This window comes from Dipteris shenzhenensis, chromosome 33, assembly GCF_047967505.1.
Source record: "Dipteris shenzhenensis isolate YYH24624 ecotype China chromosome 33, Dip_SZ_1.0, whole genome shotgun sequence".
NCBI lineage: Eukaryota > Viridiplantae > Streptophyta > Polypodiopsida > Gleicheniales > Dipteridaceae > Dipteris > Dipteris shenzhenensis.
Window position 1 is genome coordinate 33,546,325 of NC_141628.1, and position 23,621 is coordinate 33,569,945.

Consider the following 23,621-nt stretch of genomic DNA (forward strand, 5'->3'; position numbering starts at 1 on the left):
GGACTCACGAATGCTCCCACGACATTCTAGCTTATGATAATTGATATCTTTCGAGAGTATCTAAGAAAGTTTGTGGCTGTATTCTTAGATAATATTAAGGTATACAATCGTACTCTTGACGAGCATGCCGAGCATCACCGTGTTTGTATTCGACATACTAAGCATGAGAAGCTGTATGCAAAGGAGTCTAAGAGTGAGTTCTTTTGTAAAGAACTCTTGTATGTTGGACAAAGGATTTTCCGAAATGATATGAGCACTGATTAGAAGAAGATCTAGAAGGTTTTGGATTGGCTCCTTCAATTGCAAAGGCGATATCAAGAAGGCCTGTCAAAGTCCAACCAAAGGACAATCACAGACATCTTCCACCCTAATGACCCCAGCTAGGGCAGCAAGGGACACAACGCAGATAGGATTCAGAGAGCGCAACATGGCAAACTCGCTCTTGAGCTAGCTCACACATGAGGACCGCAAATATCCCCTCTTTACTATTCGACTTGGGGAGACACTACTGGAGTGAGGGTGGCAATCGTCAGACGGCAAGCTGCCTCTCGAAGCCCAAAGAGGAGGAGAGGGGATCCACACAAATTGATCAAGCTCAGCGCCAACAGCGCTCTATCATTGATTTCCTTCCTCGACGGCACCAGTCCTCACTAGAGCAAGAGCCACTGTCCAGAGACCATCTCTTCTATCCTTAGCGGAGTAGAGGAGTTGGGTCCCCAAATAGCAGACATAGGTTCTATCACTCCAACGGTGGAATGACCAATTGGCACATAAAGGGGAATATCTCTCCCCCTCCTTGTGAGAGAATGTAGAGTGACAGAGAGCAAGAGAGTAAGAGCTGAAAGCTTGGAAGCTGAAAGCTAAGTTGCAATAGAAGAGTGTGAAGAGCACAACACAATGAGTGAGAGATAAGGTTTTGTCCTAGTGACAAAACCTTAGTAGTCACTAACCATAGTTAGTGAACTAACTGCGGTTAGGGGGAAAAACCTCTTAAAGAGGGAAAAGTGCCCCTAACTAGCTTTTTAAATTACATTGGTCACTGCTGAATTATATCTATAATTCTAACACCCCCCTGCAGTGCCAATGTCATGTACAAGGCTGATCAATCACCAAACGGATATAAGTTCAGGGCACTGCGAAATGCCTCAAACTTTTCACGTGGTAGTGCTTTGGTGAAAATATCTACAACGTTGTCATGTGTGGACACAAAGATCATACTGATCTCTCCTGCATGCAACTTCTCTCTGACGTAGTGATAGTGAACCTCAATGTGCTGCGTGCGAGCATGAAACACTGGATTCTTTGCCACTGCAATGGCAGTCTGACTATCAGTGAGAATTGGAGAAGGACCCTCCAAAGACAGATGAAGATCAGCAAATAGCCCTCGCAGCCAGACACATTCAACTGTTGCTGTGAAAGCTGCCCTGTACTCAGATTCACATGATAAGGTAGCCACTGTAGATTGTTTCTTGCTCAGCCAGGAAATGCAAGATTTACCCAAAAAGAAACAATTGCCACTAGTGGACTACCTAGTATCATAATCACCAGCCCAATCTGAATCACTGTAGGCATGCATCTGCAAGTCACCCCCCCTGGGAAATAGCAAGCCAAAAGACTTAGTGGGAGCCTGATTCAAAATGTAATTGGCACACATCAAACCCTCAAGCCAGAATTTGTGAGGCATGTGTTTGCTTTTCAGCATACATCTGTCCATCTCCATGAGAGTTCTATTTTTCCTCTCAGCTTTGCCATTTTGCTGAGGGGTCAGCCTGACTGTGAGCTGATGCACAATATCTTTGCCTTTCAGAAAAGCATCAAATTCTGCAGACAAGTATTCCCCACCTCTATCTGTGCGCAATGTCTGTATCTTGAGTCCGGTTTCATTTTCAACCATGGCTGAAAAGTGTTTAAACACCGTGAACACTTCTGATTTGCGTTTCAGCCCAAAAACCCAAGTGAAATTGGAGTAATCATCAATAAATGTAACGAAGTAGAGATGACCACCCAACGATGGAGTCCTCATGGGACCACAGACATCACTATGTATAAGCTGTAATTTGCGGACAGCTTTAACTGAACCATCCTTTTTGAAGGGAAATCTATGCATCTTGCCTCATCTTGCCTAAAATGCACCCTTCACAGGCATGTGGAGGAGGTATCTTAAGAGGTGGCAATGCATCAACCATGGAATACTTCTGAAGTGTCATCAAGCTGTTGTAATGCATGTGGCCATATCGGGCATGCCATAATTCTGCATTCTGCATGGCAGCTGTAGGGGTAGAAACTGCAAGAGCATGGGCTGCTCTTTTCTCAAAAAGATCAAGCTGAAAAAGCCCACGCAGCAAAGTACCAGATAACCTTAAGGCATAGTCATCTTCCCTGTCTCGGACAGCACATTAGTCATCCTCAAAGATGACCTGAAATCCAGCTCTGTTAAGAGTGGACACTAAAAGAAGATTTTCTGTTATACCAGGCACATATAAGACATTTGAAAGTCTGAAAATTGAGCCATCAATGGCAGTGAGCTCAACATCTCCTGTGCCACGTACTGAATATGATGAGTTGTTGGCACAAGTGACTTTCTTACCAACGGGAGGTGGATGCAAGGAAGTAAAAAGACACTTCCTAGAAGTGATGTGCTTGGATGCACCGCTGTCAAAATACCAAGTGTTCAGTGTTTCATTGACACTGAAAGCAGATGCATCTGTAGAAGAGTCATAACTGCAAGTCAAAAATGCATATGTATCATCACTGCAAGTGGCTGTACTATCCCCAGCATCTGGAGCAGCCAGCCTAGAATCTGAAATGCAAGATAAAAAGGCATAATCCTGTCCAACAAAGTTGGCTGCAGCATCCCCACTGTCAGATGCATGAGGAGCTGAATCTGAAACAGCCATACCGGAGCTGTTTTTCTTCTCTTTTGCAAGCCTTTTCCTGCATTCTGCAATGTGATGACCTGGCTTTTTGCAGTAGTGACAAAAACCCTTCTTCTTGGGCTTACTTGCATCATTTTTAGCCTTTTGTGAAGGCTGTCCTGACCCACTGGAAGGCTGATTTACTGATGTCTTTGCCTGTCCCTTTGTTTTGGATTTAAACTTTGAGAGCATGGCTTGTTCACCTGCACGTGAAGCCAAGTTTTTCCTGGTCTGCTCTTCCTGAAGCAGAAGTCCTATCAACTCATGAAAAGTGAGAGGATTTGCACCCCCCGTCAATGATAAGTTCAGCGAGGTATGAAAGCTGAGATAAGACTCAGGAAGAGAATTCAGAGTGGTTGTAATCATCTCTGAATCAGGAATAATTTCATCTATATTTAACAATTGCTCTCTGAGATCCTGTAGCTTTGTGAGGTGGACTGACATGGAGTCACCCTCTTCCATATGTGTATTACTTAACTCTCTTTTCAAGAAAGATACCCTTGCATCATTCCGGGCTGCATACATGCTTTCTAAAATATCCCACGCTGCCTTGGAGGTCTTACATGACCGGATATGTGGAATGATAAATCTTTTCACTGAAAGAGAGATGCATGACAAAGCTAAGGCATCCCGTGAATGCCATCTCTTCTTATCTGGAGTAGTGGCAATAGCTGCACCAACAACTTGTTCTGCAGCTGGCCCTTGTGCACGACCTCTTCCACCTCCTTGCTGAGGAGGAGTATTAGGTGCCATACCTGCTGGTCGGATCTCACCCCCATTCACATAATCCCATAAATTGCGAGAAATCAGAATATTGCGTACCATAAAACTCCAGAGGGAGTAGTTGGTACCATCCAACTTGTCTTCCTGTGAAAGACCACCGAACTGGAAGTCATTCTGATTTTGCTAGGCCATATCTGAGAAAGAGATTTAAGCAGATACAAAACTGAATTCCCTTACTGGGAATGAAATGCACAACTCCCAAAAAAAAACACAGCCAAGCATTGGCTGTAAATGCAACTCAGATTTCTGTACTTGCACTGTCAAAAATCTGTCCAAGCATCAAAAACTCTCCAGAATCTACCAAAAGTGCTGCAAAACACTCCAAGAAAGGCAGTATGAACTGAAAACTCCAAAAATTGCTCCCCCAACACAAAAGCCCCAAAATAGGCCTGAAATTGCAACTGGAAAGGGGCAAATTGATCAAAAGCCCCAAATGTTGCAAGAATTGCACTCTGTCTGCAAAAGCCCCAAATTTCACTGCGAGATTGCAGTGTAATTACAAAATCCCCAAATTTCTTCAAGAAATTGTACTGCAGAACTGAAAGCCCCAAATTTCGAGCTTGAAATTGCAACCACAAAGGGGCAGAAGTACAGAAAGCCCCAAATTTTGCAATTTCAGCACAAAGCCCCAAATTTCAGACCAAATCTGCATGATTGCAGTGTCTGCAACAAACAAAATGCCCCAAATGTACTCCCAAAAAACTAAGCCAAACAATGGCTGTCTGCAAAATGCGCCTGCCAAAGATCACCTATGAGGTTCTCCTGTACGAAATCAAAGGACTACCTGCTGTACGGAAGAAGGTCCAGTACGGAAGTACTGTACGACTGACAGTACGAAAAACGTACGTGCTGTACGGAAGTACGAAAGACAGCGAGCTGTACGGTTGGTACAGCACTGTACGGCGAACCGTACAGTCTGACGGCGAGCTGTACGGATGCGATGTACGGAAGTTACGGTATGGCCGCAGGTAAGGTACGACATGTACGGTACGCGATGTACGGCGAGCATGTACGGTACGGATTTCGAGTCTACGGGTACGGTACGGTACGGTACGACATGTAAGGTACGTAGGTACGGTACGGATTTCGAGTCTGCAGGTACAGAAGGTACGGATGCAGTTGGAGCAATACGGCAGGCTATAGGCTGGAGCTGAACAGGGAAGAAGCAGGGAGCGGGATCAAATGCTCTGATACCAAATGTGAGAGAATGTAGAGTGAGAGAGAGCAAGAGAGTGAGAGCTGAAAGTTGAGTTGCAATAGAAGAGTGTGAAGAGCACAACACAATGAGTGAGAGATAAGGTTTTGTCCTAGTGACAAAACCTTAGTAGTCACTAACCATAGTTAGTGAACTAACTGCGGTTAGGGGGGAAAACCTCTTAAAGAGGGAAAAGTGCCCCTAACTAGCTTATTAAATTACATTGGTCACTGCTGAATTATATCTATAATTCTAACACTCCTTTGGTGTTTTAGTTAGGTTCTCACAAGCATAGTCATTTATGTACTCTCCCCTAGACACAATGTGGTGTATTTCTCTCTATCGATATCCTCGTCTCAGACATTAGCCTTGGGTGTGAATGCCCACTTTAGTGGCCCCTGCCCTTAGCTTCTACTATATCGAGGTTTTCTTCAATCTCATAAACACTTCGGTCTTTCGAAAGACATTAATAAACTTTCTTTCTTTCTTTCTGTATTCTAAATATCAAAAGTTCCCCTTAATCCCCAAGACATTGCAATCGTTGCCGAGTGTACCTGAATCTCCACCTTTCTCTCACTTTAAGAAGCTATGCTCACCCTATTCAATTTAAGGACCTTGAGGGTTTTTTCTTGCAGGAGGAACAGACAAGGAAAAAAAAAAATTCATGTCATGAGGGCGTGATTTCTGGCGCATGCATGTTGGCTTGCATGTGGGGAGGACCTTGCGAAAACAAGGGGCGAGGTCAAGGGTTACTCGATGTGCAAGAACCCCTAGCATTTGTGCCTTGGGGGCAAATGAAAGGTCTAGGGCCAAAAGGGGCCCAAAGAACCTTAGGATTTTCAAGTTGGTCATTGGTGGGCTTTTAAAAAAGGCCCCACTAGAGGGGGCCTAGGGGCAATTGAAGGCCCTTGGGGGCAACCCAAGGTATGGGCTGCCATGTGCCAAGCCCATGCAGCCCCTTTTGGAAGGAAGGCCAAGGAAGGCCTTGGGCAACGAAATGGCACACGAAAGTTCACGAAAAGTGGAGAGAGCCGGCGGGAGTTCGGCCTACGAAAACGGAGAGGGCTGGTGGCTGTACGGCGGTACGGAACAAATCTGGAGAGCCGGAAGGAGCCACGCATACAGACTGGCAGTGGAAGGCAAGGCTGCTGCAACACAAACAGTACGGACAGTCCGTACGTGGGTAATAAATGCGGCTGTACGGCTGGAGCCGTACGTTTTGTTTATTGAGTACGGGTTATTACATACGGGAGTACGGAAGCTCATTCGTAGGATGTACGGATTTTGTACAGGCTGTGGTACATCATCTACGCTTGTGTGGTACGGTCCTCTACGCTGTGGTATGGTGGGCTTGCAGGCTTGTGTACAGACTGCGCACGGGCTAGTGAACGGGGAGCACACGCTGATGCATGAGCTGGCCGGTTGTCACCTTGGGCAGCGTGTAAGTACGAGGCAGATAAGCCAGTGCTCACATCGGACTGCGTGCTCAACTTGGGACACATGTGAGCAGCTGTTTCTGTTCAATGCTCCATCTAAAGATGGTTGAGCATTTTGAAGCTTGGATGGCCTAGAAAGGGATGCACATGGGCATGTCCTTTGATGCTGGCTGTGTAATTATGCTTAATTCCTCTGCTTGAGCGGATGGATGGAGCTATGGAACAGTATGTGGATAAGTGGGGCTGCTGGTAACAGTTTTCGAGCTGTGTGCCCATGGTTGGGCAGACATAAATGCCATCTGCCACGGATTGAGCAAAGCAATGACCAGCATAGTATATGCTTGGTGAGAAGAATGAACACAAAGGCTATGCATGTGGGTCATGTTGGCCAATCAGCATTGGACTGGTTTTTGAAGAGACTTGCTTGGCCAGATGATTACAATGAATGCTTGCAGAGGTTGTTCGTGCTTCTGATCACCGTGGGTGGTTCAGTGATGCAATCACCCATTGTTTGGGTATTCTAGTGAGTCCATGGACACTTGTGATTGTCAGGGGAGTGTGTGGCCTTGTGTGGGCTGCTAGTAAACACGCTCGGGTTTAATGCAGGTGTTTGCACTGAGAATGGATGCCTATGGTCACATGAGTGTGATAGCAAATCCCTGCAGGGCTAATGTTTGTGATACTGATGCCTATTGAGACTGGAAAGAGCACTAAATGCAAGCGGGTTTGAATTCATTGTGTATCTTATTTGCTGGCTTTGGCTGGTAACATGTTCTGTGTGGGAATATGTTTTTGGTTTCTTTAAGAGATGGGTCACATGCAAGCAATGGTTGCTAGGCAGACGGCACATCTTGGGTACAGCCTCGTGGCAGAGTAGGCAGGGGTAGGGAAATCCATGCTTGTAATGGGTAGTATCCTTGGAACCCCGAGAGGGATGGTACAGATGTGACTGCCATAGTGTTTGTTGTATTGTGATGCTAGATCTCTTTTGGGAAACAAGTTATTGTATCAGGATATGTGCGACCCGTAGGGTGAGAGACTATTGGTCAGGGCAGTCCTGGACAGTGGAGAAAGCTTTGGTATGCTTTCTTTCTCTGCTTTGAGCATATGGATGGCTAATTGGGCACTAGTGACAGCTATGGGGAACTGTGTGGCCAAGTGTGGTCACTAGTGACAGTTCCGGGCTTTGTGCAAGCTTCCTGGACTAGGGATGGAGACCTACTGCCAGGAGTAGTGAAAGCGGTGAGCAGTAAGGGCTATGCAGGGTATGTGGTTGCTCACTGGGATGTGGAATGCCCCACTTGTCAAGAAGGAGTTTATCCTTTATGTAGCCTGGATTTCAGGGCCTCTCACTTAATTAAAAAAATTCCAAAAGGGGCGCCAAGGTTTGGGTCCAATCTGTGTCTTGGTCTTGGTGCAGGGGCACTCTAGCTCCCAATCTGCTACAAATACTTTTGCTGAATTGTTAATGTAACAGTGTTGACTGGGTACTTGTTAGTTTTACTGCCCTTTGATTTATTGAAGGCCGGTTTCACTTCCTCTTCCCATAGCAGTGATCAAGCACTTGCTGTCCAAAATAGGAGTCAGGGCAAGTATAAGGGTGGTATGCAATTTAAGGCTGCTTCAAGATAGCCATCTAGCAAGGCAAAGGAGGATGTAGGTAAAGCAAAAGAAGGAAAGAGGCCATTATTGTAAAAAGCCCCATCATCATAATAATGTATGCAAGAAAAGATTGGAAAAATAGAAGAGAGAAGAGAGAAGCTCGAATGTCAATCTCAGTTTCTAATGCTTTAAATGTTGACAAGGATAATGCTTTAGTATATTATGTGACTGAAGAGTGGTCCTTTTTGGTGCATCCAAGCACATTACTTCCAAGACGCATTTGTTTGTCTGATTTGTAACCTGCCCCAGTTGGCAAAACAATCTCTTCTGCCACTAATTCTTCATATCCTATGATGGGAGTTGGGAAGGTTATTTTGTCATCGAGTATGGAACTGAATTGTCTCTTCCAGATGCCCTTTATGTTCCAAGAATAAAGAAGAACTTACTTTCTGTTGCCTCTTTTGATAGAAGATTATACGATGTCCCATTTGAGAATGATCATTGCATTGTAAGAGATGAGACAAAGACTACTAGATAGTCACTACAGGCACTTTACATCATGGCTTATATCAGTTGGATACTCATGATAGCAGCATGCAAAATGCTTGTGTGGCAACAGAAACTTTTGCAATGAAAGATGCAGAATTGTGGTATGCCAGATTTGGCCATATGAACTATGGCAATTTGCAGCTTTTACAGAAACATAATATGGTGCTGAGTATGCCTACAATGGAAGCGCCTCCAAAACTTCTCCGTGAAGGATCTCATACACAGTGACGTGTGTTGTCCCATAAGGATACCATCCTTGGGAAAGAAAAGGCACTTTGATGAGTTATCCAGATTTATGGTGTAGGAGAATTCTATTTGCTTTCAGCATTTTACAGGTGTAGACTCTAGGGACAGATGGGGAGAGCATAGCATATTTGCAAGAAAGAGTGCCCCTAGCCTTCTAACCTTATTAATACTGACAATACCTTAATATTTCCAACAGTTAACTGATTCAGGATTTCGACCCATTGTACATCTTCTTCTTGTTCTTCAAGGCATACTACGATAGGAGCATAAAGAGTCTTTATTCTTTGATTTGTTTAAAAGTGTCTGATAACACTGGAAGTTGGCAGCCTGTAGTTGGGAATAACAAGTAATGTGACACCAGTATATGTACCTATGTTAGTGCCCAGCAAGGAAAGGGCACAAAGACCTATGCATATGTAATCCAAGCCAAATATGAAGTTAAATCAAGCAACACTCATCTTCTCCAACTATGTGTCCTCCTTAAGGTATCCCAATGTTCTAAAATAAACAGCACCACATCCATTTCCCAATGCATCAAAGGAAGTGCAAAGCAGACGGATTACACATTTATCCATGGTAAATGACGAACTTTTCAGTTAATCTGGTGTGATGGTGTCTTACCTCAATAAATTCCCCTGGCTTTAAAAGCTTGCGGCATGCATCTCTATCTTTTCTATATGGAGAGATACAACTTGCAATACAAATGACACCTGCATCAACAAAAAGCTTTGCAACTTCCCCTGTGGGGAAAGCCACAGGTTCGAACTCATTAAAGGTACCAAAAGAGTATAGATAGTGAAACCAAAGTAGGCAACATTTTAGAAGAAAGTATGGCCATGGCTTACCAATACGCCGGATATTCTCAGCACGGTCTTCAGCAGAGAAACCCAAATTATTATTCAGCCCATGCCGGACATTGTCACCATCAAGGACATAGCTCAGCTTACCCCTGTTGAGAAGAGTATGGTCCAATGTGCACGCAAGTGTGCTTTTACCTTGATAAGAACAAGAATGTGTCCTTGTCAGCTCACATCTAGGGGCCTTTCCCATAACACAGAATCAAGCATCAGACTACATAAAACATTGCAAGCTTATTTCTCTGCACTCAAAAAAGGCAGGCTTTGTAAATTTACAATCTCTTTTTGCATTGTGGGGGGCTACATAAGACATTGCAAGCTTGTTCTTGTGCATTCTAGAAAGGCATGCTTTGTAATTTTTCAAGCCCTTTGCATTTTGGGGGCTATGAAACATAGCTCATGTGACAAGAATTCTGTGCTGTAACAACAGGCTTCAAATTATCTAAATTTAAATATGGCAAGCTTTCTCAGCAAGCTCCTGAATCAAGGTATGTGCTGCCACGTAAAGCAAACCTTTAAAACTGTGTATCCTGATTGTTAGAATCACTGAGTAATTTGCTCACTATTCCCATCAAAAGCATTCAACATCTAATAATCTGATTTTCCAAGCACACGATAAGCCTGCTTGGGTATATAAGTTCGAAAAGCAAGCAGTGTCAAAGATATTGAGGCCATGACGAATCCAAGATTTAGAAAAGAAACATGAAAATTGAATGTATGAGGAAAAGGACAGGAGACACCAGAGTTCACTCTAAATCCCTACAACACAGCTGAACCACAACACACTAAACCAACGCCACTGTAATGTGCACTGTGCAGATAACCCCCAAAAGCTCCAAACCTGATCCACTGAGGCCTGTAATCCAGATCACACAACCCTTTTGTCCAAGAAGTTTCTGCCTCTCTTCCTTTTTAACCATGCACTCCTGCCACACAATGTTCGTTGATTTTCCGACTGTGGTCACTGGAGGGCAGGGGCAGATTACACCTAAAAAACAAAATCGCTTAACTAAGTCAAAAATACTTCTTTAGCACAAAGCCACCAAACCCTAATGTCACAGAGAGAGATTTCAAGCACAGTAATAGTTCTGGATAGTATAAAATGAGCAGTTGGTTGGCAAACAAAACCTGAACAACTGAATGATATAAGTGCTCTCATAGTACCCATCAACTGGCCTTGTTCTTGCATGCAATGGAAATATTTGTTTCAAACAACTCAACCATAAAATATATTTTGGTTTTGACACTTTGAAGAACAATCCAGCATATGTATCAACAAGATCCACACAGTTATTGCCCCATGAATAGCTGCAGACAAGGACAAACTCAAGGGTTGCGCACAAATAAACCTAGTACGCAAGACATTGATCTTATAAGGAAACTTGGCCAGGTGGGAAGGGATCTGAGCCCACTTCATCATTCAAGCAAAGAAACTTATATGTGGTTCAGTCCCACTTGATCATCCAAGCAAGAGAGACTGGGACGTAGCCCTAAATTGAGCCTCATCAAAATTTATTCAAGGACTAGCATCATCGTACATTTCCAAGCATAATTATAGGAAAACAATATCTTTGGAGGAAGTAGAGAGACGAGGGAACCCAATCGGACTTTAGTGCCGATTCTACTCTCCCTTGCTCTTTCCTCTTCTATTATCAAAAGCTTCATGAGGAAGAATATTATCCTCCCAGTTGGGGAAGGGACAGGAAGGGGGCCGGGGGGACAGGATGGCAGGCCAATTGGTCTTCGCTGTTGTTCCTTCTGATGCTTCTCTATTGATAGAGGACGCAAAGCATGCACGAGTGCTTGAAAACGCTGTAGAACACAGCTTGTAACATTATACTTAGAGAGCTCCACATTTTCCTTGCTGTAATCTGATGTCAAAGGGCAACAAATAGTAGAGGAATCCAGAGAGCATGCAGTCGACATCAAGCTTGTCCCATGGATCACATAATTTCTCCATTTCTCTTCAGCACTCTTGAAGCAAGGTCAGATCAGCGAAAGGGCATCTCAATTGGTGAGCATCTCAATTGGTGACACAAAAACCTCATAAGTTTCTTCCATCCCTCAAAGGTTCCGTCTTTCAGACAGAAAGTCCACTACAAATTTATCTCTGATTTGGCTGTTCGGGGAATCATAGAGCCCTCTCTGGTTTTTTCATTGATCAGCTAACAGTACAACAAGCAGTTTCAACATCGTGCCCACGTTTTGATGCTCAATCAGCATGTTGCTGCAGTAGTCCCAAAAGTGCCACTATCATTCTAGCAAAGCGATAAACAAAATTACCCACATTTCTTTCTCTTTCATTGCGTATAGCGCATAGTTTTAAATCAGCAAGGCTCTACATTACCCCAGCGGTTATTTCCAGACGTGTTGGTACATATGTGGGCAAGTTGCTGCTAGCTCCCTCCCTGCTGCATCCGCCTCCACCCTCGCACCCCCTCCATCGCCGCCTCCTCCCCTTCCGCCTCTCCTTCGCCATCCCTCCCACCTCCTTCTCTGTCTCTCCTCCTTCCCCAGTTCCACCTTCATCGCAACCCCCTCCCCGGCTGTGCAGGATTCTCCACCTCGCTGTTTGCGCCTCCCTCCCGGCTGTGCAGGTTCCTTCCCTTCACGCTGTTTGCGCCCCCCTAGGCTGTTTGTACAGCTCTAGGGCAGTGCTTTGGCAGCACCTAGGCTGTGCCAGTGCGCCTAGCTGCACGGACAGGCCGCGCTACCCGGGCTCTGCCTAGTGGGCTGGGCTAGGTGCCAAGAGCACCAGGGCTCCAAGTTGCTGCTAGCTCCCTCCCTGCTGCATCCGCCTCCACCCTCGCACCCCCTCTACCGCCACCTCCTCCCCTTCCATCTCTCCTTCGCCATCCCTCCCACCTCCTTCTCCGTCTCTCCTCCTTCCCCGGTTCCACCTCCATCGCAACCCCCTCCCCGGCTGTGTGGGATTCTTCACCTCGCTGATTGCGCCCCCCTCCCGGCTGTGCAGGTTCCTTCCCTTCAAGCTGTTTGCGCCCCCCTAGGCTGTTTGTACAGCTCTAGGGCAGTGCTTTGGCAACGCCTAGGCTGTGCCAGCGCGCCTAGCTGCACGGACAGGCCACGCTAGTGGGCTGGGCTAGGTGCCAAGAGCACCTGGGCTCCAAGGGCAGCTGCCCCGGCCTCCTTACCAGCCTGAGCTGGTAGGAGCCCTTGGGTGGAGTGTGGCCCTTCGAGGCTTCCCCCCTCCTTGCAGCAGTGCTGTGAGAACAGCCCCGGGGTGCTTGTTCCCCCTCCAAAGCTTCACTTCTTCAAAAGTCCGCTTCAGATGCCCTTCCGGTGTTTGGAAAAGCCTTCAGCCTCGTGGTAGTTCTCCCCGACGCGGTGGTGATAGCCTCTTCCGTCCTCTTCCTTTCCCCTTCCTTTCTTGCAATAGGTGGTTATATCGCATTATCTTGGAGTAGGAGTTCCTTGGAGGTGACCCTAGTCTGGCCCTCAAATCCCAGTACCGTTAAGGTCCTTCTCTCTCCGGAAGATAAGCAATAGGTTGAAAAGGCAATTCAATCACTGCAAGACAAAGTAGTGGTAGGCAAGATCATGGACCTTATTCCTACGAGGCGACAGGTTCGTGCTAGATGATGACCTCTTGGATATGGTCACCCTCCAGTGCTAAGCTCCCATGGAGCCAGTAGGGGAGTCTGTCTCCTACAACTACGCTCACCGAGGACTACCTTGACCCTTATGGAGCAGAGTCCAATCTTCCTTGGCCCGCACTTGGTATATCTTTTCCCGGGGTTTTATGGTCGAGGACATGGGCACGACACACCATGTACCCCACTTTCCGGTGACGCTCCGCTTACGGGGGCTCCCAAGAGAGAATAGAGCCATTCTCCCATCCATTGGTTGAGATTTTAACATGGTCTGGAGTCCCCACCTGACACAACACTTGCAGTTGTAGCGGATGACGGGTCCCCAGACTTCGCCTAGTGGTGGAGTGCCCACTGTCACTCCCAAAGGAGATCTTGAGGCCTCAAGTCACTAGACGGGGGGGAGCTACACCAAAGGGTAGAGATCTCAAGGTTCCGAGCCAGTGCCTTCGATGCTAACTCATGGGGCGCACGTGGCACAGGATTGCCCTAGAGGTCATTGATGAGCCCCCCAACACCACCTGATACACCACAGACCACAGAGTGCAACACAGGCAACGAGACTTCAGCAGGCGTATAGCCAACAACACAAGTGTCAGCCGCATCAGCATCATGAGTCCCAGACCCCTTGGGTGGAGCCATCCGAGGGAAGTGGACCAAAGTTGGGAAGAAAAATAAAAAGCGAAGAAAGCAGGGTGAACAAAATTGCACAAGAAAGGCAAAGGCGAAGGAGATGTTGCAGGTAAAAAGCGAGGCTATTTCCTAGGCACAAGATGTGCACCCAAGGAGTGCCCCCTCAACGCGCCAAAGGACAAGACTTTCTTCGACCTTCCGAAGGACCTACAAGGCACTGTAGCCCAGCGCACACAAAGTCGGTAGCATGATGCAGGATCCTCTGAGGTTCCGATGTCAGCTGCCCCATCTACCACGCCCCTGTTGCCAAAGGTAGAGGCCCCGCGACCACAGCCGCCGATGCAACAGAGGGGTACTGGAGTTGCAATGACAACCTATTCTTCGAAGAGCCATCCTCCTTACATGTTCTCCCTCCGTCCACCATGTCCACTCCCTCGCATCCTCATCCCCTCCGCCCCCATCTCCCGCAATAGCATCCGTCACCACTCGCCCCCGCCCCACCCCGTTCCATTTCTGCCAGAACAACCCCTTTGCCTCCTCCGCCCCCAAAGAAAGTTGGGACCTCTCTCGCCACCAAGCGGAGAATCCCCTCAATAGTAGACCAAATCTTCCTAGGACACAGCCTCTTCAACCACGTCCGGAACGGGTGGCCGTTTCTTTCAGCCACCGAGTCCGAGACCATGCCCTAGACAGCCCTTGCCAAGGGAGTTCTGGAGACTGGGACCGTGGAACTACCTTTAGGTGTCCAATGCATATCCTCTGTCCTTGGAGATGACCATGCTAATTCTACAGAGCCCCTTAAGGGGGGCTCTATAGGCATGGTTGGCTCTCGTACTTGGCTGTTTCGGGGACTTCACCTCATACCCACTGAAGAGGAGCAATGGACCCCGTCTCTATGAGCAGATGTATCGCATGATGGAGCAGTGGCCCAACCATGGGCACTCAGCCATTTATCAACAAGGCTTTTTCGAATTGCGGCTGGGAGAAGGCTTGGTAGTAGTAGTGATCTATCTGCCCCCAGAGGTGGAGATCACTCATGCAACCTACCGGACGCTTCAACAAATGTGCGATAAGGCCACAGGTTTGGGGTAGATGTTTCCTTCATGGCACATTAGGCACGAAAGGTAGGCATTTGATAGGTCACGCCCCTATTGCGCAGATGCACGGATACGGACTACTCCCCTTCCAAGCCCCCCCCCCCCCAAGAAATCATAGAAGTCTGAGACTGTGGTGCAGGTTCCCACACAAAGATGAGCCTTGTTCACTATGACATCTTTCCCATGAGTTGGACCATAGTCAACTGGAATGTGCACCATCTCCATGATCGCGCAAGGAGCCAACCACAGTACTTGCTACTCTAGCACGAGTTGCAGAGGGCAGTGGTAGGACGAGTAGTGGATTTTCTTCTAGTTCAGGAGCATATGCTTTCAGCACAGCAAATATTAGCTGTTGTCATCACTTGCTTTCAAGGAGAGGCCCAGAGGTGTGATCTCCCCAAGTAGGCCGGAAGGGAGGAGTTTCCATTTCGGCGTCTCAGGCAGTGGCACCTGAGGTGTATGATCGGGGGGAACTTATCACCAGTCGAGCAGTTTGGATGGGCCTCCACATGGGCGAGTCCAGGATTAGCATCCTGAACATCTATGCACCAGTCTATCGATAGCACCACCCAGCCTTTTGGAGGCGCTTGATGGAGTGCCTCCCGGATGTAGACTCTTGGATTGTTGGGTCGACTTTAGCAATCTAGAGTTCGAGGAGGACAAACAAGGAGGCTTCTTACGTAGAGATGCCAGCAACAAAGAGGAGCACCTCGGAGCAGTTCATCTTTGCGATCAGTGGTAGGGACCCGTGGAGGGAGGCGGAGTTCACTAAGATCCCAAGCAGCCTACTATTTTCCTTTGGACAAAGGAGACAAGATGGGCTACTGGAGTGCCTGGACCCGATTCTACGTTGGGGACTGCTACATAGAGGGGGCTCTACAGGGATTCTGGTTGGCACCACTCCCCTATGGTGCTACACCTTGATCAGCCCCGTAGAGGTCTCCCCCTAAAGGGGGTTCCCATCCTAGATAAACTACTCTCGGACGAGGAGGTGCAACAGGCAATTGCAGAGATATGGCTGCAGCCAAAAGGAGGACCTATTGACGGATGGGCAGCCTAGGTGGCTGATGCGATTCAAAGGCGCTGCACAAAGCTACAGTTACAGGCTCTCAGACGAAGACAGGCACTTCAGGAGCGGGAGAGAGCCCTGCAACAGGACCTAGCTTCCATCAACAGACTCAAAGAGCAGCATTCTAGATTCAGGCCCTCAGTGGCTTAGCTAGCGCTAAGATAGCGCGAGGCTGGAGCTCCAAGCCATGGAGGTCTAACGAGCAGAGTTCTCGTACCATTCCTCTCGCACGAGGTGATTTCAACAGGGAGATAGGATGACCAAGCAGTTTTTTTAGACCGCAGGGCCTCAATCAGCAGGGACCCATCTCCAACGACTATGGGATGAACATGGATAGATGCACTCGGACCCACAAAAGATCCATGAGATGACCACGGACTTCTACCGACAACTGTTCCAGTCAAAGATGGAGACCCCCTCGATCCTCTTAGCCAGGGAGGCAATCTGGAATTACGTTCCATCAGTGGTCCTGACGAGCGTGAGAAGACAGCTCGAGATACCAGTTCACAGATGAGGAGTTGTGGGAGGCCCTCAAGGCCCTCCCTCCCCAGAACTGCCCTGGGGAAGACGGTCGAACTCGCGTCTTCTTTCGGAGTTTTGGGGAGATTATGATCACCCCGCTAAGGCAGGCTTGTCATGAGATCTTCGACTCCGGCTCACACCCTCATTCTCTGAGCCGGGGTTGGATTTGCTTGATCCCAAAGGGAGGAGACACGTCCGATATTTGCCATTGGAGGCCGATCACCCTTCTTGACACCGCATACAAGATCTTAGCCAAGGTCTTGAGCTTGCGGCTGCCTCCTCATCTCTTTGACATCGTCCATGATACGCAAACAGGCTTTGTCCAAGAACACAGCATCCTGGACAACATTTTCACCTTCTAGGAGGCCATAGATTGGGCAAGGGAGGAGTGACAGCCATTAGCACATACGCCTCCATCTACTATCACTCCATAAATCAAATTACTTTTTTGTTTCACATCCATAATTGCCTAGCCATCCTTCTCTTGGATTTTGAGAAGGCTTATGATAGGGTTCTAGAGGTCACTATGCATCGGTTGGGCTTCACAGACCAGTGGATCCGACGGAGTTCAGCATTTTACGCACGGAGCTATAGCCAAATGCTCATTGGTAGCCACACTAGCAAGGCTTTTTCTCTTTTCCAGTCGGTACAACAGGGCTGCCCCCTTCCTCTTCCTCTTTGTAACCGAGGCGCTTGGCTATTTCCTACGATCCCAGGCTATAGGATTGACAAGGATGCGACTTCCAATCCGGTAGGAGGAGGAGCTATTGGACTGAAATTTTGCAGATGACATGGCACAATATGTGGAGGGGTCAACATCGAGCCTGGAGGCAGTCAGAGAAGCTTTGGCCATCTATATTGAGGCCTCCAGGGCTTGGATCAACTAGACCAAGTTGGGCGGCTTCTTCACGGGGATTGAGGAGGTCTAGGAGGTTCAAGTGTCCATTCACATCATCTGGTGATGTGAGATGGATAGAGGGGCCACTAAAAGTTATATGTAGTAGCGGGTGAAAATTTTATCACTGCATCTCTCCATCTCTTCCATGCAATAGTGCGTGGAACACTTTCTAGCGTAGGTTGAGGTATCAGATAGGTGCTAGAAAGTGAGGGTCATTTCCTACAGGCAAGAGCAAAATTTGCTCTGATACCACTATACAAATCCTAGATTTACTATTATTAAAAATGTTCTAAGGAGCAAAAAGGAGACTAAAGATAGCAGACAACAAGTTAGTTATATTGCTTGAGTGTCTGAAGTGTGTCATCCATACAGTTGGGAGACAAGCCTGGAAAAGGCAAGCCAAAGGATTTCAAGAAGTCAGAGGACGCTGACCGCAAGAAGAAAATGAAGTGCTATTACTGTGAAAAGCTTGGCCACTCCGCCAAAGAATGCCGAAAGAAGAAAGCAGATCAGAAGCGGAAGAGAGAAGCCAAGAACAAAGAAGAGCCTAAGAATGATTCTGCCAATGTGACGACTGGACAGTTGTTTTTAATCAGTGAACATTGTTCAGCATATGCAATCAGTGAAGGTAAAGAGGGTTGGTATGTTGACAGCGGTGCTTCCAAGCACATGTCCAACAGAAGGACTTGGTTCAAAACCATGGAAAGTACACAACCGGATTCCAAAGTTTCGGTCGGGGATAGCCGGACGTGTCCTGTAAAGGGCATCGGTAGCATTCCTTTCGTTACAACCACGGGTGAGGAGAAGGATATCTCTGGAGTACTTTATGTACCCAACCTTTGTAAGAATTTACTGTCTGTAAGTCAGATGGACAAAAACAACATGGCAGTTCTCTTTCAAGATGGCAAGGTCACCGTGACATCCAAAGCAAATGGACACATGGTGGCTCAAGGAGTTGAAGAGAACGGACTGTACCGCCTCAGTGCAATGTTGGTTCATGCAGACAACGGAAAGTCCAAACTTTGGCATGAGCGCTTCGGTCATGTCAGCTATGGAATCTTGGCTGAAATGTCAAAATCTTGGCTGAAATGACCTGGGGATATTGTTTGGCTAAAAAGTCTCAGGCTTTCGAGAAGTTCAAGGACTGGAAGGCCAGAGTTGAAAAGGAGAGAGGGGAGGATGTCAAGACGTTCCGCACAGACAGGGGGGGAGAATTCACCTCAAATGAGTTCAACACATTTTGTCGCAAGCATGGGATCAAGCGACAACTCACCACAGCACATACTTCTCAGCAAAATAGGGTAGCCGAGAGGAAGCATAGAACCACCACAGAGACAGGGCTTGCTATGCTCCGAGGGAGGAATCTTTCTAAAGCCTATTGGAGTGAAGCTATCAATACAGCCGTACATATTCTCAACCGGACCAAGACGAAGGCCGTCAAGGACAAGACTCCATATGAGGCATTTTATGGTAAGAAGCCCTCTATCACTCATCTTCGCATTTTTTGTTTTAACGCATGGGTGCATGTGCACAAGGAAGACAGGACCAAGCTTGATTCCCGGAGCAGAAAATGTATCTTTGTTGGGTATAGCAAAGAATCCAAGGCCTATCGCCTCTTCGACCCAGTAAAGAAGCAGATCCTTATCAGTCGGGATGTTGTCTTCGAGGAAAAGGAACCTGAACCCCAAGAAGAGCCTCAGATTGAGGAGGAGGAGATTGTTCAACCCCCGAACCCACCCCGCCCCAGGTTGACCATCCAAGAGGTGGCAAAATCAGAAGCTGATGTTCCACAAGATACTCAGGAAGAGCAAGATGTTCCAGAAGAAGTTCCAGTTCCTCCTTCCATAGAGAAGCAGAAAAGGTTACCCCAATGGTACCTACGGACATTGGAAGAGTCTCGGGTCACCGAATTACCTGAGAGTAGCAATTCCGGATTGCGTCGGTCCCAACGTCTTCAAAAGGCTCCATCCGTGAATTTTGCGTTGGTGGCTCAGCTTGATGAGCCAAGGACCTTCAAGGAGGCAAAGGACAATCCAGAATGGCAGGCTACCATGAAGGCAGAGATGGATGCTATCCTAAAGAACAATACCTGGGACTTAGTGGTCAGGCCCCCGCAACGGAAAGTCATCGGCAGTGGGTATACAAACTTAAATACAAATCAAACGGCATCTTGGATAAGTATAAAGCAAGGTTAGTGGTCAAAGGTTTTGCTCAAACTAAAGGCCTGGATTTTGATGAAACTTTTGCTCCCACAACCCGCATGGTTACTATCCGGACAGTGATTGCCCTTGCTGCCCAATTCTAGTGGCCTATTTTTCAAATGGATGTGAAGTCCGCATTCCTTAATGGAACCCTGGAGGAGGAGGTATATGTAGAGCAGCCACCGTGCTTTCAAAATCCAAGGTCCCCATTAAAGGTCTGCACGTTGAAGAAGGCGTTATACGGGCTGAAACAGGCCCCCAGAGCTTGGTACCAAAGGATTGATGTATTCTTTCAGAAGATAGGGCTAAGTCAGAGTTCTTCTGAGGCAAACCTTTACTTGTTCATTGAGAAGGGATTGCAACTGGTACACTCATCCTCTATGTTGATGATCTTATCTTGACAGGTGATCATGTCAAGACGATTTCACACGTCAAGGAGCTACTCATGTCTGAGTTTGAGATGACTGACCTTGGGTTATTACATTACTTCCTTGGGATTGAAGTAAAGCAGGCCAAAGACAGGATCTTCATTTCACAGGAGAAATATTGCAGAGAACTTCTGAAGAGATTTCAGATGGAGGATTGCAGGACAGCATTAACTCCCATGGAGGTCGAGATCAAGCTAAGTGTTCACGACACATCTCAGCCGGTCGATACTCCCTTGTATCGACGATTGGTAGGAAGTTTGCTTTACCTTACCAATACTCGACCTGATATTTGTTATGCAGTTGGGCTATTATGCCAGTTCTCTGCTTCTCCCAAGAAGGGTCATTGGGATGCAGGTTTACGGGTGCTAAGGTATCTAAAGGGTACTTGCACCTATGGGATCACCTACACCAAAGGCATCGAACTAGGCGGGTTCTGTGACAGTGATTGGGCGGGTGATGCTGACACCAGAAGATCGACAATAGGGTATTGTTTCTTACTTGCATCTGGTGCCATCTCTTGGCTGAGTAAGAAGCAACCCACAGTAGCCCTTTCATCTACAAAGGCAGAGTACAGAGCCGCGTGTACAGCAGCTTGTGAGACACTGTGGTTGAGGTGGATTCTGAAGGACATGGACGTGTGTCAGGAGGATGCAACAGTGCTGATGTGCGACAATCAGAGTTGCATAGCCATTGCCAAGAATCCAGTGTACCATGCGCGGACCAAGCACATCGAAGTTCATTACCACTTTGTTCGAGAGCTCATCATCGACGACGTGATCGAGCTTATCTACTGCCCGACCACCGACAACTTGTCCGACCTCTTCACGAAGGCACTCCCTCGAGAACAGATGGAGCACCTCATCAAACGCATGGGGATAGGCCCACAGTTGTGACATTGAGGGGGGGTGTTAGAAATTCACTATGCCCACCTGTGAGCCCCCCCCGATTTGAGGGGACAAGGGGCAGTGAGAGGTAGGAGGGCTGGGAAAAAGAGAGACCCAGGCTGACATCATAGGCAACCAGCACACGGGCTGGTTGCTGCCTGCAACAGAGAAATAGGGGGCCTTGTGCCTCCCTTGGAGGCGCCTACAGCTGCATGGACTGGCTGCACAGGGCACCCTTTCATAGGGGCCTGTGGCAGGCCCAGTCGGCCCAACCAGGGCCAACCCTGGTCGGATTTCCAGGGCCATCTGGTCGGCCACCAGACAGGGTACCGACCCTGCTGGTCGGTCAACCCAAAGGGCCTGGGCAGTGCCTATAAAAGGCCCACTCCTTCAGTCATTCCAGCATCCAGTACAGGACAGAAAGCCTCCTTCCTAGGCTGTGCTGTGCACTCAGAGCTGGTTCAGACTCTGCTGGTGCACTCAGAGCTGGTTCAGTTCCATCAGTTTTTCCTCAGCACTTCGCTGAGTTTTGTATTGCTCCCTTGGAGCCAGTTTCTGCCCACCATCCGGTGGATGAATATACTCTTTCTCTCTCTCCGTTTAAGTTATCTCTGAGTAAGTGTTTATTGCATCTGTGATCATCTATCTGAGTTGAGTGTGTGGAAGAGTGGGAGAGATCTTGGGTGGAGGTTTGAGTGATTCATTCCCTCCTATTCTCCAACAGATAGTGCCCGAAAATCACGCACTGTCACTTTCAAATCCAACTTCTTTCCATAGTGTTTACTTGTGTGAGAGAGGTAGAGGTGGATGAAAATTTCCTTAAACCATTTGAAGGTCGATATCTAGTACTCATGCACATCCACATTTTGTATATTTAAAGAATCAGCTATTTTGGTTTAGTAGTGTAGAGGGAGAGTCATGCACACATAAGTGAAGATAGATTGAGACCACATTGAGAATGGGATTTGACGATATTGCAGAGGAAACGGCTTCCAATCATATGAATTAAGACCAAAATCCACATTCAGGTTAATACACCTTTGGGGAGAGAATGCATACAAGGATGAAGATGCAAGAATGAGATGGAGAGAGAGACACATGCCAAGCTTAGCACGAGGCAGACAAAGCTGGAAACTCCCAAGCTAACCCTAAAAAAGAGAACTCCCAATCTACATGAACTCCACACATCATGACATGTGGCAATCTACCGACTAAACCAAAAGCAAATCTATCCCTTGACTTATACAAGGTTTATTTAACTAGTCTTTTAACGATTTGCCCCACTCCTTATTTTAGAAATTCTAGGGCTCCATACCTAAGCAAGAGATCTCAAATTTTACCCAAACTTTCTCCAGTGATACCTAAAACAAGCTCATGCTATAAACAAAGAGTGAGTGCCTATGGGTCATGCTCTTGGCACACCGCCACACAAACACGGACTATTCACCGTCCAAGCCTCCACAGAAATCATAGAAGTCCACGGTTGTTACACGGGCTTCCACGAATAGGAAGGCCTTGTTTGCCACCTCCCCTCCACATGGGTTGGACCATGGTGAGTTGGAATCTGCACGGCCTTCACGATCGAGCATGTCAACAGCAATTGACTCTTTGTTAGGAGTTACTGAAGGATGTGGTGGGACAATCTCTTGATTCGTGAGCACATGTTCTCAACCATGGACATCAGACGAAAGTGTTGCCTCCTCCTTGAGGAGACGATCAGAGGATGGTCCTCCGCAATAGGAAGAAGCGAGAGTGTTTGTATTTCAATAGCCCAATATTTGGCCCCGGATGTGTATGTTCAGGGAGAGCTTATAGGAGCACATGTGGTCTGGATTGGCCTGGGGATGGGAGACTCCAGGATTGAGAGGCTGAACGTTTATGCCCCGACTTGTCAGCAACAATGCATCTTTCTAGAGGTGGCTTACAGAGAACATCCCAAATGTTCACGCTTGGATTCTTGGAGGAGACTTCAACAACCTAGAGTTTAAGGAAGACCAAGCAAGGCGGAGTTTGCAATGCCTTGTGCCCAGCGCGAAACTTGGAAGTAGTTCATCTTCCAGATAAGTGGCCATGACACTCAGAGAGAGGCAAAGTTCTCCAACCTCCCAAGTAGCCTTCACTGCTCCTTTGGACAGCAACGGCATGATGGATTGCTAGAGAGACTTGACTGATTCTACGTGGGGGATTGGGCTATGCATAGTAGGGAAGCCACGGGTACTTTGGCAGGGACAAGTCAAATCACTCCCTGATCATGATGCACCCAGAGCAGCCCCATCGTGGACTCCTACAAAAGGGGGTCCACACTCCCGATGTGTTGTTACAGCAGCAGGAGGAGGAGGAGGAGGTGCAGCACGCCGTAGCAGTGATTTAGTAGCAGCAGCCGATAGACCCCTCCAAACACGGTTCGGCCATTTGAGGCGCAATGAGGAGCTCAAGCACATGCACTCTGATGACGACACTCGAGAAAGCATTGAGACAGGACTTGGCTCCTATAGAGCATCTCAAGGAGCACGACCCAGTCTCTCGACGCCTTGTAGACCAATACAAGAACACACGGCTTCACCTCCAAGCCACTCAAATCTCCACCCCTACGGTTTACTACTCCTAAGGGCACGCTAGGTACAACAGGGTGATGGGATGACCAAGCAATTCTTCTAGACTACTGGCCCTCACTCAACAGAGATGCAAGTATAGTACT

General features: G+C 47.5%; 1 protein-coding gene across 1 annotated transcript in view; it reads right to left on the reverse strand.

Moving 5' to 3' along the window:
• LOC147880001 (adenylyl-sulfate kinase 3-like) overlaps window positions 1-23,621 on the reverse strand; it is a 64,407-nt gene that overhangs the window by 38,505 nt on the left and 2,281 nt on the right. The window contains exons 2-4 of the mRNA XM_087371788.1: window positions 10,425-10,571; window positions 9,572-9,721; window positions 9,348-9,466 (exon numbers count right to left, since the gene is read on the reverse strand). Coding sequence (XP_087227914.1) covers window positions 9,348-9,466; window positions 9,572-9,721; window positions 10,425-10,571 — 416 coding nt within the window. The remainder of the gene's footprint in view (window positions 1-9,347; window positions 9,467-9,571; window positions 9,722-10,424; window positions 10,572-23,621) is intronic.